Genomic DNA, 16224 nt, shown 5'->3' on the forward strand with positions numbered 1-16224 from the left:
CGCCTTTACCGGCCTGAATTATATCATTATGAAACAGCCCTGTCTTCTGCTCCATGTTGCTCCGCCTTTACCGGCCTGAATTATATCATTATGAAACAGCCCTGTCTTCTGCTCCATGTTGCTCCGCCTTTACCGGCCTGAATTATATCATTATGAAACAGCCCTGTCTTCTGCTCCATGTTGCTCCGCCTTTACCGGCCTGAATTATATCATTATGAAACAGTCCTGTCTTCTGCTCCATGTTGCTCCGCCTTTACCGGCCTGAATTATATCATTATGAAACAGCCCTGTCTTCTGCTCCATGTTGCTCTGCCTTTACCGGCCTGAATTATATCATTATGAAACAGCCCTGGCTTCTGCTCCATGTTGCTTTAACGTTCTGGGGTTGAATCACGTCCATTAAAGACAATGTGTAAAGTCAAATGTTTATGGTTAACAATGTATTGTTTTGACATTTCTAAGCAGTTTTAAGTCAATGACATACTATTTGGTTGAGAGAGACTACTGTGTGTGAGATATTGGAAGTCTGAGTTGAACATTCCGGTAACGTTCAGGGGTGATCATGAAATGCCAGGAGGAATATGGTGTTTTCTGTACATTTTCCTGGCTAGTGACTGTGGTAATAAAATGTCAGACAACAGAACGATGTAAACTACTGTATGATCTATCAAAGCACGAACTGCACACTGGTGTTCTGACATTAGTCAATCGGTAAATAGGCAGACTTAGGATACACACACGCGCACACACACACACACACACACACACACACACACACACACACACACACACACACACACACACACACACACACACACACACACACACACACACACACACACACACACACACACACACACACACAGAGCCCTCTGTATGGATGCAGTGGCAGCCCAACAAGGCCTTCATTGAGCTGTGGAGTGGGGCTGCTAGACTGGGGGGTCTATAGCTGTCTGTAGTGGTCTCTGTAGACAAGGGGCTGTCTCAAGTGAAGTGGAGAGCTCAGAAAGCCAAGGGAAGGTAGGGTGGTCTCATCCATGTCTAACTAGGGGTGATGAGGGGACTCAGTGGGAAGTTCATGGAGCTAGTTTGGAAGTGTTGATTGAAAGTTTGGTTGGAAGGAAGTGTGTTTTTGTGTCAGTGTCTGTGTCTGTGTGTTTCTCTCTCTTTTTCTCTCTCTCTCTCTCTCTCTCTCTCTCTCTCTCTGTCTGTGTCCTCACCTCCACCTCCAATTCGTTGGTTGCGTCCCATAGCTCCATGGGGACAGTACACTCCAGAGTGTTCCCCACCACAGTCACGCTCTCACAAGTCCTGTTAGACACCTTCAGCACCTCCCCCTTCATCGCCTCCACATCCACACGGCCTGGCACCTGGAGAGGGAGATAGGGAGAGATGGAGATAGGGAGAGATGGAGATAGGGAGAGATGGAGAGATAGGGAGAGATGGAGAGAGGGAGAGATGGCGAGAAGGAGAGATATGGAGAGATGGAGAGATAGGGAGAGAGGGAGAGATGGAGAGATAGGGAGAGAGGGAGAGATGGGAGAGATGGGGAGAGGGAGAGATGGAGAGATGAAAGATAGGGAGATATGGAGAGGTAGGGGGAGATGGAGAGCGGGAGAGATGGAGAGATAGGGAGAGATATGGGGAGATAGAGAGATAGGGAGAGATGGAGAGATATGGAGAGATAGAGGGAGAGAGGGAGAGAGGGAGAGATGGAGAGAGGGAGAGATAGGGAGATAGGGAGAGATGAGAGATAGGGAGATAGGGAGAGGGATCATATGCACATGCAATACTATATCATCCTCAGTGAGTCCTTCAGTGTCCACTCAGAGACATGCAAGCTGGGAGTGGAAGTGACTGAGGCATTGGTTGGGGTGCCATTACGGTTCTTGTGAGCCCATCGCCCTGGACAGAGATGCCTCTGTGCATCTACATACACACTAACTAACCCTTTGTCCATCAGGGCTCTTCTTGACAGGAAGAGAGGATTTATAGAGAATTAATCTCACTTTCACACAGACTGCCTTGGCTACTCTCCTCAAATTGTTTGGTTGACACACATGCACGTATACCCCCCCACACACACACAGCTCGGTTGCCTCTCACTCTGTCTGGCTGTGCTGTATGAGCGTAGCAGAAGGCCATAAAGAGAAGGATCATTCCTCGCGTGACATCCTGGGATTTTCAGATTTGACACAGGGCCACACCTGTTCCTAAACCACCCTACAGTACACGTCAACTAATACAGTGCATGTGAACACACATACACACGCACGCATACACACATACCAGGGCCACTAAGACAAGAACAAACTTAAACGTCTACAGTATTTGAACACATACAAAGCATACTGAATAATACGTACAATACAAATCTGTCATCTGATGTATGTACCCTGAGGTTGTAACATATTTAATGCTTGGGTATGGAACATTGAAAGTACCATGTCCCATAGAGAATAACTATTAAAAGTTCTGCCATTCCTATCCAAGCGAACAGTCTGTGTGGTGCTAATCTGGGTTGAGACGCTTGTTAAACTCTCATGAAGCGATCTGCAGAGATACACCAGCCAAGACAGGAGCCTGACCAGCGGCCTTTTTGGGGCAAAGATATCAGATGGCCCCAAATGTAGCCTGTAACAGTGTAACCCAGGGCGATGTGTGTCCCCTGGGTAATGGGGGCTCATGGGGGCTTGTCTGGGATGAGGAAGGTGATTGGTGGGGGGTGGGAGGTAACTGAGAGAGGGGAGGAAGGGGGAGGATTAGACTATTGGGCCAAGGTCATGCCTGGGAAAAAAAGCAGACCAAGGATCCTGTGCGCTCCGCTCCACACAGCTGCCACTAACCATAGGGCCTCCTTTTTTTCATTGTTTGAAAAAACGTTTTTCTACCCAGAGAAATGGGGTTGCACGTTCAAAACCCGCCATTAATATGTCAAGGGCTTTGACCTCGGGAACTTGGAACAATGTGGTGAGTTGGAGAGAATACTTGGAGAAGTGGAGCGGGGCCAGAGGAGTGAGGGAGAGAATACTTGGAGAAGTGGAGAGGGGCCAGAGGAGTGAGGGAGAGAATACTTGGAGAAGTGGAGAGGGGCCAGAGGAGTGAGGGAGAGAATACTTGGAGAAGTGGAGAGGGGCCAGAGGAGTGAGGGAGAGAATACTTGGAGAAGTGGAGAGGGGCCAGAGGAGTGAGGGAGAGAATACTTGGAGAAGTGGAGAGGGGCCAGAGGAGTGAGGGAGAGAATACTTGGAGAAGTGGAGCGGGGCCAGAGGAGTGAGGGAGAGAATACTTGGAGAAGTGGAGCGGGGCCAGAGGAGTGAGGGAGAGAATTGTGGAGGATGGGCGAAGGGAAACGGACTCCTTTTCCTGTTTTGTTTCAGTATTGTTTCCTTCAAACCTCAGACGGCGAGGATGAGTCAGCTCACGGTCTCGAGGTGAGCCGGAGAGCAAGGTGGCGTTAACTCCAATCAGGGTTCAATCCCATTTGAATTTAGCCAATTCAGGAGATCAACAGACACTCTGTTCCAGAATAGAAACTCTAAGTGCCATTTGTTTAAAATTAGGATTTTTCCAATGCATGAATCAAAATTCAGTTCAGTTTCTGAATGGATGCATTGGTAACTGAAGTGACCCCAACCCTAGTCATCACTACAATGAAGAGATGGTGGAGGGGCGAGGGGGAATGTCTCACCTTAATATTATCAGTAAATTCCAGTTATATTCAGCCAATTCAGGAGGTCAGTTGAGACCCAGTTAGAGAACAGAAAAGTGACATTTATTTCAATGATCTGACATGTCTAACCTTAATCTCCAGAATGCTCTTGTTGCCCTTTGATGTGACGGTGGGTCTCTGAAATTCCTCGAAGCGAGGGTCCTCTACATACAGCAGGTCAAACTGGGGCGTGGAAAAACCATCCAGGACGAACGCCACCTTGGTGACCACAGGAGTCTGCAGACCCAGGTCCTTCAGGGACGGGGTGGTACACAGGATGGCCAGCCTGTCCTCACCTTTGGTGCAGTTCTGGAGGGAGAACACTCACACAGCATAAGTAACATGCTCGCGTACACACACACACACACACACACACACACACACACACACACACACACACACACACACACCACAAGTTAAGAGAAACACTCTTAAAAAAGCCTATAGCGTTTACCCTGCTGTCACATAACAAGTACACATACTAATCCTTCACATGGCAGATGCTTTCATCCCAGGGTATATTACACGCTTTCTAGTTGTACAAACTATCCATTACAGCTCCATATCTACAGCTGCTGTGGGGTTTAAGTGCCTTGCTCCAGGGCACAACAGCAGTGTGTTTATACCACCCTGGACTAAAACCAAAAAGCCTCCCATCACATTAATCGCCTAAGTGAGAGCCACATAAGAGAAAGAGCCTCTTTTCACCTTTTAAAATGATATCCACACCTGCTCAGAGAGAATGGATGTGTGTATGTAATATGTTCTTACACATAAGAGAAAGCCACCTTATATTCGTCTACATAAAGGTCGTGATGGTGCACTATTCAAATTATTCCACCCTCTGGCTTACGATTCTCAACAGACGCATTGACACCAAGTGTGTTTGAAAGTTGCGCTGTTACTCTGTTTACACGGCTTACAATCAATAAGGGGACGAGGATTTGTGAAGAGCGATGAAAGCTGTGTTGACATGTCATTCTGTCAGATAGTTGTTTCCATTTGAAATGCTCAAAGACCATGAATCTGGTCCAGTTCCTATTACTACACTCATGCTGCAGGTATGTTGTTCTATTTCCACATCTCTACAATATCATTATTTCTAAATATGGATAGTGCATCAGGCCATCTGAAAGCACAAGGTGGAACATTCCTTTCAATACTGCACATCAGAGTTCCAGGAGGTCATAATAAAGCCCCAAAAGTTATGGTAGACAGTCAAACACTGTATATACAGTGCATTTTTTACGTTACAGCCTTATTCTAAAATGGATTCAATAGTTTTTTCCCCCTCATCAATGTACACACAATACTCCATAATGGCAAAGCAAAAGCAAGTTTTTAGAATTTCTTGCAAATGTATTAAAAACAAAAAACGGAAATATCACATTCACATAAGTATTCAGACCCTTTACTCAGTACTTTGTTGAAGCACCTTTGGCAGCGATTACAGCTTAGAGTCTTCTTGGGTATGACGCTACAAGCTTGGCACACTTGTATTTGGGGAGTTTCTCCCATTCTTCTCTATCCTCTCAAGCTCTGTCAGGTTGGATGGGAAGCATCGCTGCAAAACGTTTTTCAAGTCTCTCCAGAGAAGTCTGGAATCTGTCTGGGCCACTCAAGGACATTCAGAGACTCCTGAAGCCACTCTTGCCTTTTCTTGACTGTGTGCTTAGGGTCGTCGTCCTATTGGAAGGTGAACCTTTGCATCAGTCTGAGGTCCTGAGCACTCTGGAGCAGGTTTTCACCAAGGATCTCTCTGTACTTTGCTCTGTTCATTTTTCCCTCAATCCTGACTAGTTTCCAAGTCCCTGCCTCTGAAAAACATCTCCACAGCACAATACTGCCACCACCATGCTTCACTGTAGGGATGGTGCCAGGTTTCCTCCAGACGTGACTGGCTTCCATCTGGCCACCCTACCATAAAGGCCTGATTGGTGGAGTGCTGCAGAGATGGTTGTACTTCTGGCAGGCTATCCCATCTCCACAGAGGAACTGAGGAGAGTGACCATTGGGCTAGCTCTAGGAAGAGTCATGGTGGTTCCAAACTTCTACCATTTAAGAATGATGGAGGCCACTGTGTTGTTGGTACCCTTCCCTAGATCTGTGCCTCGACACAATCCTGTCTCGGAGCTCTACGGAAGATTCCTTTGACCTCATGGCTTGGTTTTTGCTCTGACACGCACTGTCAACTGTGGGACCTTACAGTGGGGGGAAAAAGTATTTGATCCCCTGCTGATTTTGTATGTTTGCCCACTTACAAAGAAATTATCAGTCTATAATTTTAATAGTAGGTTTATTTGAACAGTGAGAGACAGAATAACAACAAAAAAATCCAGATGTCAAAAATGTTATAAAATTATTTGCATTTTAATGAGGGAAATAAGTATTTGACCCCTCTGCAAAACATGACTTAGTACTTGGTTGGCAAAACCCTTGTTGGCAATCACAGAGGTCAGATGTTTCTTGTAGTTGGCCACCAGGTTTGCACACATCTCAGGAGGGATTTTGTCCCACTCCTCTTTGCATATCTTCTCCAAGTCATTAAGGTTTCGAGGCTGACGTTTGGCAACTCGAACCTTCAGCTCCCTCCACAGATTTTCTATGGGATTAAGGTCTGGAGACTGGCTAGGCCACTCCAGGACCTTAATGTGCTTCTTCTTGAGCCACTCCTTTGTTACCTTGGCCGTGTGTTTTGGGTCATTGTCATGCTGGAATACCCATCCACGACCCATTTTCAATGCCCTGGCTGAGGGAAGGAGGTTCTCACCCAAGATTTGACGGTACATGGCCCCGTCCATCGTCACTTTGATGCTGTGAAGTTGTCCTGTCCCCTTAGCAGAAAATCACCCCCAAAGCATAATGTTTCCACCTCCATGTTTGGCGGTGAGGATGGTGTTCTTGGGGTCATAGGCAGCATTCCTCCTCCTCCAAACACGGCGAGTTGAGTTGATGCCAAAGAGCTCAATTTTTGGTCTCATCTGACCACAACACTTTCACCCAGTTGTCCTCTGAATCATTCAGATGTTCATTGGCAAACTTCAGACGGGCATGTGTATGTGCTTTCTTGAGCAGGGAGACCTTGCGGGCGCTGCAGGATTTCAGTCCTTCACGGCGTAGTGTGTTACCAATTGTTTTCTTGGTGACTATGGTCCCAGCTGCCTTGAGATCATTGACAAGATCCTCCCGTGTAGTTCTGGGCTGATTCCTTACCGTTCTCATGATCATTGCAACTCCACGAGGTGAGATCTTGCATGGCGCCCCAGGCCGAGGGAGATTGACAGTTCTTTTGTGTTTCTTCCATTTGCGAATAATCACACCAACTGTTGTCACCTTCACACCAAGCTGCTTGGCGATGGTCTTGTAGCCCATTCCAGCCTTGTGTAGGTCTACAATGTTGTCCCTGACATCCTTGGAGAGCTCTTTGGTCTTGGCCATGGTGGAGAGTTTGGAATCTGATTGATTGATTGCTTCTGTGGACAGGTGTCTTTTATAAAGGTAACAAGCTGAGATTAGGAGCACTCCCTTTAAGAGTGTGCTCCTAATCTCAGCTCGTTACCTGTATAAAAGACACCTGGGAGCCAGAAATCTTTCTGATTGAGAGGGGGTCAAATACTTATTTCCCTCATTAAAATGCTAATCAATTTATAACATTTGACATGCGTTTTTCTGGATTTTTTTGTTGTTATTCTGTCTCTCACTGTTCAAATAAATCTACCATTAAAATTATAGACTGATCATTTCTTTGTCAGTGGGCAAACGTACAAAATCAGCAGGGGATCAAATTTTTTCCCTCACTGTACAGGTGTGTGCGTTTCTAAATCATGTCCAATCAATTTAAATACCACAGGTGGACTCCAATCGAGTTTTAGAAACATCTCAAGGATGATCAATGGAAACAGGAAGCACTTGAGCTCAATTTTGAGTCTCATAGCAAAGGGTCTGAATACTTATGTAAATAAGGTATTTCAGTTTTTATTTTTAATACGTTTGCTACATTTTCAATAAATCTGTTTTTGCTTTGTCATTATGGGGTATTTTGTGTAGATTGATGAGGGAAAAAACAAATGTAATTGTAACGTAACAAAATGTGGAAAAAGTCAAGGGGTCTGAATACTTTCCGAATGCAGTGTAATTCAACCTAGCACATCCAACCCAGCTGTGAATACTCAGTGTAGTGTAGAGGCATTTTCACTCCATTTCTAACTGTGAGGGTGAATCTTGGCCAGCCTACTCATGAGAGTTCAACCAGTGTGTGATTTTGAAAAGGCCGGATCAGGTCCAACATTCCTGTACCTTTTGCCCCTGTAATTTCTCCATTTGTGTGTTAATTTTACTGCACTGAGATAAATCAGCATCACACAGTGTTTCTTGGTAGTCTTAAACAAGTCTACTATGAAACAAAAGTATACACCTCACATACATGGTTATGGGCTTTAAAAAAGAAGACACCTGTACCATGTCAGATATACAGTTGAAATGTATTCCATTTTGAGTTTGTATCCCAATATTACACTTTATATACATCACAGAAGACTGAAATATAACAAAACCGTTTGACATAGAAACAACAGATTTTCTGTGTTTAAAAAAAAAAAAGTTTATTAATTATGAAATTATGAAAAATATGAATAAAGGAAAGGGGATAACTAGTCAGTTGTATAGGGAAAGGGGGATACCTAGTCAGTTGTATAGGGAAAGGGGGATACCTAGTCAGTTGTATAGGGAAAGGGGGATACCTAGTCAGTTGTATAGGGAAAGGGGGATACCTAGTCAGTTGTATAGGGAAAGGGGGATACCTAGTCAGTTGTATAGGGAAAGGGGGATACCTAGTCAGTTGTACAGGGAAAGGAGGATACCTAGTCAGTTGTATAGGGAAAGGAGGATACCTAGTCAGTTGTATAGGGAAAGGGGGATACCTAGTCAGTTGTATAGGGAAAGGGGGATACCTATTCAGTTGTATAGGGAAAGGAGGATACCTAGTCAGTTGTATAGGGAAAGGGGGATACCTAGTCAGTTGTATAGGGAAAGGGGGATACCTAGTCAGTTGTATAGGGAAAGGGGGATACCTAGTCAGTTGTATAGGGAAAGGGGGATACCTAGTCAGTTGTATAGGGAAAGGAGGATACCTAGTCAGTTGTATAGGGAAAGGGGGATACCTAGTCAGTTGTATAGGGAAAGGGGGATACCTAGTCAGTTGTATAGGGAAAGGGGGATACCTAGTCAGTTGTATAGGGAAAGGGGGGTACCTAGTCAGTTATATAGGGAAAGGGGGATACCTAGTCAGTTGTATAGGGAAAGGAGGATACCTAGTCAGTTGTATAGGGAAAGGGGGATACCTAGTCAGTTGTATAGGGAAAGGGGGATACCTAGTCAGTTGTATAGGGAAAGGAGGATACCTAGTCAGTTGTATAGGGAAAGGGGATACCTAGTCAGTTGTATAGGGAAAGGGGGATACCTAGTCAGTTGTATAGGGAAAGGGGGGTACCTAGTCAGTTATATAGGGAAAGGGGGATACCTAGTCAGTTGTATAGGGAAAGGAGGATACCTAGTCAGTTGTATAGGGAAAGGGGGATACCTAGTCAGTTGTATAGGGAAAGGGGGATACCTAGTCAGTTGTATAGGGAAAGGGGGATACCTAGTCAGTTGTATAGGGAAAGGGGATACCTAGTCAGTTGTATAGGGAAAGGGGGATACCTAGTCAGTTGTATAGGGAAAGGGGGATACCTAGTCAGTTGTATAGGGAAAGGGGGATACCTAGTCAGTTGTATAGGGAAAGGGGGATACCTAGTCAGTTGTATAGGGAAAGGGGGAAACCTAGTCAGTTGTATAGGGAAAGGGGGATACCTAGTCAGTTGTATAGGGAAAGGGGGATACCTAGTCAGTTGTATAGGGAAAGGGGGATACCTAGTCAGTTGTATAGGGAAAGGGGGATTCCTAGTCAGTTGTATAGGGAAAGGGGGATACCTAGTCAGTTGTACAGGGAAAGGGGGATACCTAGTCAGTTGTATAGGGAAAGGGGGGTACCTAGTCAGTTGTATAGGGAAAGGGGGATACCTAGTCAGTTGTATAGGGAAAGGGGGATACCTAGTCAGTTGTATAGGGAAAGGGGGGGTACCTAGTCAGTTGTATAGGGAAAGGGGATACCTAGTCAGTTGTATAGGGAAAGGGGGATACCTAGTCAGTTGTATAGGGAAAGGGGGATACCTAGTCAGTTGTATAGGGAAAGGAGGATACCTAGTCAGTTGTATAGGGAAAGGAGGATACCTAGTCAGTTGTATAGGGAAAGGGGGATACCTAGTCAGTTATATAGGGAAAGGGGGACACCTAGTCAGTTGTATAGGGAAAGGAGGATACCTAGTCAGTTGTATAGGGAAAGGAGAATACCTAGTCAGTTGTATAGGGAAAGGGGGATACCTAGTCAGTTGTATAGGGAAAGGGGGATACCTAGTCAGTTGTATAGGGAAAGGGGGATACCTAGTCAGTTGTATAGGGAAAGGGGGATACCTAGTCAGTTGTATAGGGAAAGGGGGATACCTAGTCAGTTGTATAGGGAAAGGGGGATACCTAGTCAGTTGTATAGGGAAAGGGGATACCTAGTCAGTTGTATAGGGAAAGGGGGATACCTAGTCAGTTGTATAGGGAAAGGGGGATACCTAGTCAGTTGTATAGGGAAAGGGGGATACCTAGTCAGTTGTATAGGGAAAGGGGGGATACCTAGTCAGTTGTATAGGGAAAGGGGGAAACCTAGTCAGTTGTATAGGGAAAGGGGGATACCTAGTCAGTTGTATAGGGAAAGGGGGATACCTAGTCAGTTGTATAGGGAAAGGGGGATACCTAGTCAGTTGTATAGGGAAAGGGGGATTCCTAGTCAGTTGTATAGGGAAAGGGGGATACCTAGTCAGTTGTACAGGGAAAGGGGGATACCTAGTCAGTTGTATAGGGAAAGGGGGGTACCTAGTCAGTTGTATAGGGAAAGGGGGATACCTAGTCAGTTGTATAGGGAAAGGGGGATACCTAGTCAGTTGTATAGGGAAAGGGGGGTACCTAGTCAGTTGTATAGGGAAAGGGGATACCTAGTCAGTTGTATAGGGAAAGGGGGATACCTAGTCAGTTGTATAGGGAAAGGGGGATACCTAGTCAGTTGTATAGGGAAAGGAGGATACCTAGTCAGTTGTATAGGGAAAGGAGGATACCTAGTCAGTTGTATAGGGAAAGGGGGATACCTAGTCAGTTATATAGGGAAAGGGGGACACCTAGTCAGTTGTATAGGGAAAGGAGGATACCTAGTCAGTTGTATAGGGAAAGGAGGATACCTAGTCAGTTGTATAGGGAAAGGGGGATACCTAGTCAGTTGTATAGGGAAAGGGGGATACCTAGTCAGTTGTATAGGGAAAGGGGGATACCTAGTCAGTTGTATAGGGAAAGGGGGATACCTAGTCAGTTGTATAGGGAAAGGAGGATACCTAGTCAGTTATATAGGGAAAGGGGGATACCTAGTCAGTTGTATAGGGAAAGGGGGATACCTAGTCAGTTGTATAGGGAAAGGGGGATACCTAGTCAGTTGTATAGGGAAAGGGGGACACCTAGTCAGTTGTATAGGGAAAGGAGGATACCTAGTCAGTTGTATAGGGAAAGGAGGATACCTAGTCAGTTGTATAGGGAAAGGGGGATACCTAGTCAGTTGTATAGGGAAAGGGGGATACCTAGTCAGTTGTATAGGGAAAGGAGGATACCTAGTCAGTTATATAGGGAAAGGGGGATACCTAGTCAGTTGTATAGGGAAAGGGGGATACCTAGTCAGTTGTATAGGGAAAGGAGGATACCTAGTCAGTTATATAGGGAAAGGGGGATACCTAGTCAGTTGTATAGGGAAAGGAGGATACCTAGTCAGTTGTATAGGGAAAGGGGGGTACCTAGTCAGTTGTATAGGGAAAGGGGGATACCTAGTCAGTTGTACAGGGAAAGGGGGATACCTAGTCAGTTGTATAGGGAAAGGGGGATACCTAGTCAGTTGTATAGGGAAAGGAGGATACCTAGTCAGTTGTATAGGGAAAGGGGGATACCTAGTCAGTTGTATAGGGAAAGGGGATACCTAGTCAGTTGTATAGGGAAAGGGGATACCTAGTCAGTTGTATAGGGAAAAGGGGATACCTAGTTAGTTGTACAGGGAAAGGGGGATACCTAGTCAGCTGTATAGGGAAAGGGGGATACCTAGTCAGTTGTATAGGGAAAGGGGGATACCTAGTCAGTTGTATAGGGAAAGGGGGATTCCTAGTCAGTTGTATAGGGAAAGGGGGATACCTAGTCAGTTGTATAGGGAAAGGGGGATACCTAGTCAGTTGTACAGGGAAAGGGGGATACCTAGTCAGTTGTACAACTGAATGCATTCAACTGAAATGTGTCTTCTGCACTTAACCGAACCCCTCTGAATAATAACATTCCGCCCATAAGGCCACCAGGTCATTTGACTGCAGGAAAGGGCTTCCTATAATGGATGGCACAGCACACAAACACAGTGAATCACTTTCCCGGTCATGTAACCTCCCTCTTTTTTCTAGTTTGACACGTTTCTCCTGCCTGTCACATGTGGCTGGCCATGGCTTTTCTTTCCTCTAACACAACTAGCGTGGAGAGTCACTGGCTCAGATTTCTGCTACGCTTGTCATTTCTGGCTGCTCACATCTAACTGGAGATAGAGGAAGTGGTGCTGAATGTGGTTAGTAGCCCGGAGGAGGTGAGGATGGGTTCTAGATTCTGGAGTCGTGGGTCCCCATGCTTCCTATATACAGCAATCTTCCTATATACAGCAATCTGGTGTTCCTTGTGGAACTGTGTGTGTTTTTAATAAAGGACTCCTGAAAGTGCACTGGCAGCGGATTCACCGTAGCCTCCAGTCCACACAGCTGTGGGATGGACAATACATTTTTTAATTTTTTTTTGTACTGGCCCCCCGTGGGAATCAAACCCACAACCCTGGCATTGCACACACCATGCTGGCGTTGCAAACACCATGCTCTACCAACTAAGCCACAGGGAAGACCAGTTCAACTCTGCCCAGAGTGGACAGCCAAGTGTAAATGTTTGTAGTGTGGTTAGGGGCCATTGATATTGTATATTTACCTAGATGGCCCACTAAAGCAAACATGTCCTAGTATAATGGAATAAATCTTTAATATGGAAAGCCTGACATATGTCTTAATATCCAAAAACCTGTATTCGAAAGTAACTGGGACTAATGGATATCATTCACAAACCCGGAAGACCTGAAGACCAGAACTAATAATAGCTTGTTAACAATACAATATGAAACAAAGATAAATGACATCTGATATTGCCAACTACATTAATGATTTTTTCATTGGCAAGATTAGCAAATTTAGGCATGACATGCCAGCAAAAAATGCTGACACTACACATCCAAGTATATCTGACCAAATTATTGAAAGACAAGCATTGTAATTTTGAATTCTGTTAAGTGAGTGTGGAAGATGTGAAGAAAGAAAATTGTTGTCTATCAACAATGACAAGCCACTGGGGTCTGACAACTTGGATGGAAAATGACTGAGGATAATAAATGACGATATTGCCACTCCTATTTGCCATATCTTCAATTTAAGCCTACAAGAAAGTGTGTGACCTCAGGCCTGAAGGGAAGCAAAAGTCATTCCGCTACCTAATAGTAATAAATAGGAAAGCCCCCTTTACTGGCTCAAATAGCCGACCAATCAGCCTGTTACCAACCCTTAGTAAACTTTTGGAAAAAATGGTGTTTGACCAGATACAATGCTATTTTACAGTAAACAAATTTACAACAGACTTTCAGCACTCTTATAGGGAAAGACAAGCACAGCACTTACACAAATGACTGATGATTGGCTGAGAGAAATTGATGCAAAAAAATATTGGGGGGCTGTTTTGTTAGACTTCAGTGCGGCTTTTGACATTATCGATTATAGTCCGCAGCTGGAAAAATTTCCTATTGTGCCATATTGCCATATTGTGGATAAAGAGTTACCTGTCTAACAGAACATAGAGGGTGTTCTTCAATGGAAGCCTCTACAACATAATCCAGGTAGAATCAGGAATTCCCCAGGGCAGCTGTCTAGGCCCCTTACTTTTTTCAATCTTTACTAATGACATAAGTAAAGCCAGTGTGTCTATGTATGCGGATGACTCAACATTATACACGTCAGCTACTAGATCAACTGAATCACTGCAAAACTTAACAAAGAGCTACAGTTAGTTTCAGAATGGGTGGCAAGGACTAAATTAGTCCTAAATATTTCTAAAACCAAAATCATTCACTAAACCCTAAACCTGAACTAAATCTTGTTGTTAATAATGTGGAAATGGAGCAAGTTGAGGTGACTAAACTGCTTGGAGTAACCCTGGATTGTAAACTATCATGGTCAAAACATATTGATACAATATTAGCTAAGATGGGGAGAAGTCTGTCCATAATAAAGCACTGCTCTACCTTCTTAACAGCACTATCAATAAGATCGGTCCTACAGGCTTTAGTTTTGTTGCACCTGGACTACTGTTCAGTCGTGTTGTCAGGTGCCATAAAAAGGGACGTAGAAAAATTGCAATTGGCTCAGAGCAGGGCAGCACGGCTGGCCCTTGGATGTACACAGAGAGCCAACGCTAATAGAATGCATGTCAATTTCTCTGGGCTCAAAGTGGAGGAGAGATTGACTTCATCACTACTTATATTTGTGAGAGGTATTGACATGTTGAATGCACCGAGCTGTCTGTTTGAACTACTGGCACACAGCTCGGACACCCATGCATACCCTCACAAGACATGTCACCAGAGGTCTCTTTACAGTCCCCAAGTCCAGAACAGACTATGGGATGCGGACAGTACCACATAGAGCCATGACTACGTGGAACTCTATTCCACATCAAGTAACTGATGCAAGCAGTAAAATTTGATTAAAAAACAGATACAAATACACCTTATGGAACAGCGGGGACTGTGAAGCAACAAAAAAATTGGCACAGACATATGCATACACACACGATAATGTACGCACTATACACATACATACACATGGATTCTGTGTTGTTTATACAGCTGAGTTCAGAAGTTTACAAACACTTATGTTGGAGTCATTAAAAGTTGTTTTTCAACCACTCCATACATTTCTTGAAAACAAACTATAGTTTTGGCAAGTCGGTTAGGACACCTACTTTGTGCATGACACAAGCCATTTTTCCAACAATTGTTAACATACAGATTATTTCACTTATAATTCACTGTATCACAATTCCAGTGGGTCAGAAGTTTACATACACTAAGTTGATTGTGCCTTTAAACAGCTTGGAAAATGTCATGGCTTTAGAAGCTTCTGATAGGCTAATTGACATAATTTGAGTCAATTAGAGGTGTACTTGTGGATGTATTTCAAGGCCTACCTTCAAACTCAGTGCCTCTTTGCTTGACATCATGGGAAAATCAAAAGAAATCAGCCAATACCTCAGAAATAAAATTGTAGACCTCCACAAGTCTGGATCATACTTGGGAGCAATTTCCAATGCCTGAAGGTACCACGTTCATCTGTACAAACAATAGTACGCAAGTATAAACACCTCCTAGAGATGTACGTACTTTGGTGCGAAAAGTGAAGATCAATCCTAGAACAACAGCAAAGGACCTTGTGAAGGTGCTGGAGGAAACATGTACAAAAGTATCTATATCCACAGTAAAACGAGTCCTATATCGACACTGCTCCAAAACCGGCATAAAAAAAGCCAGACTACGGTTTGCAACTGCACATGGGGACAAAGATCGTACTTTCTGGAGAAATGTCCTCTGGTCTGATGAAACAAAAAAACAACTGTTTGGCCATAATGACCATCGTTATGTTTGGAGGAAAAAGGGGGAGGCTTGCAAGCTGAAGAACACCAACCCAACCGTGAAGCACAGGGGTGGCAGCAGCATGTTGTATGGGTGCTTTGCTGCAGGAGGGACTGGTGCACTTCACAAAATAGATGGCATCATGAAGGGAAATTATGTGGATATATTGAAGTAACATCCCAAGACATCAGTCAGGAAGTTAAAGCTTGGCCGCAAATGGATCTTCCAAATAGACAATGACCCCAAGCATACTTCCAAAGTTGTGGCAAAATGGCTTAAGGACAACAAAGTCAAGGTATTGGAGTGGCCATCACATAGCACTGACCTCAATCCTATAGAAGATTTGTGGGCAGAACTGCAGAAAAGCGTGTGCGAGCAAGGAGGCCTACAAACCTGACTCAGTTACACCAGCTCTGTCAGGAGGAATGGGCTAAAATTCACCCAACTTGTTGTGGAATGCTACCCGAAACATTTGACACAAGTTAAACAATTTAAAGGCAATGCTACCAAATACTAATTGAGTGCATGTAAACTTCTGACCCACTGGGATTGTGATGAAAGAAATAAAAGCTGAAATAAATCATTCTCTCTACTATTATTCTGACATTTCACATTCTTAAAATGAAGTGGTGATCCTAACTGACCT

At 44.4% G+C, this 16224-nt stretch overlaps 1 protein-coding gene across 2 annotated transcripts in view; it reads right to left on the reverse strand.

Annotated features, from left to right (window-relative positions):
• met (MET proto-oncogene, receptor tyrosine kinase) overlaps positions 1–16224 on the reverse strand; it is an 85573-nt gene that overhangs the window by 15965 nt on the left and 53384 nt on the right. For both annotated transcript variants that reach the window (XM_029759185.1, XM_029759184.1), the window contains exons 11-12: positions 3803–4021; positions 1221–1370 (exon numbers count right to left, since the gene is read on the reverse strand). In XM_029759185.1, coding sequence (XP_029615045.1) covers positions 1221–1370; positions 3803–4021 — 369 coding nt within the window. The remainder of the gene's footprint in view (positions 1–1220; positions 1371–3802; positions 4022–16224) is intronic.

Source organism: Salmo trutta, chromosome 7 (genome assembly GCF_901001165.1).
Source record: "Salmo trutta chromosome 7, fSalTru1.1, whole genome shotgun sequence".
NCBI lineage: Eukaryota > Metazoa > Chordata > Actinopteri > Salmoniformes > Salmonidae > Salmo > Salmo trutta.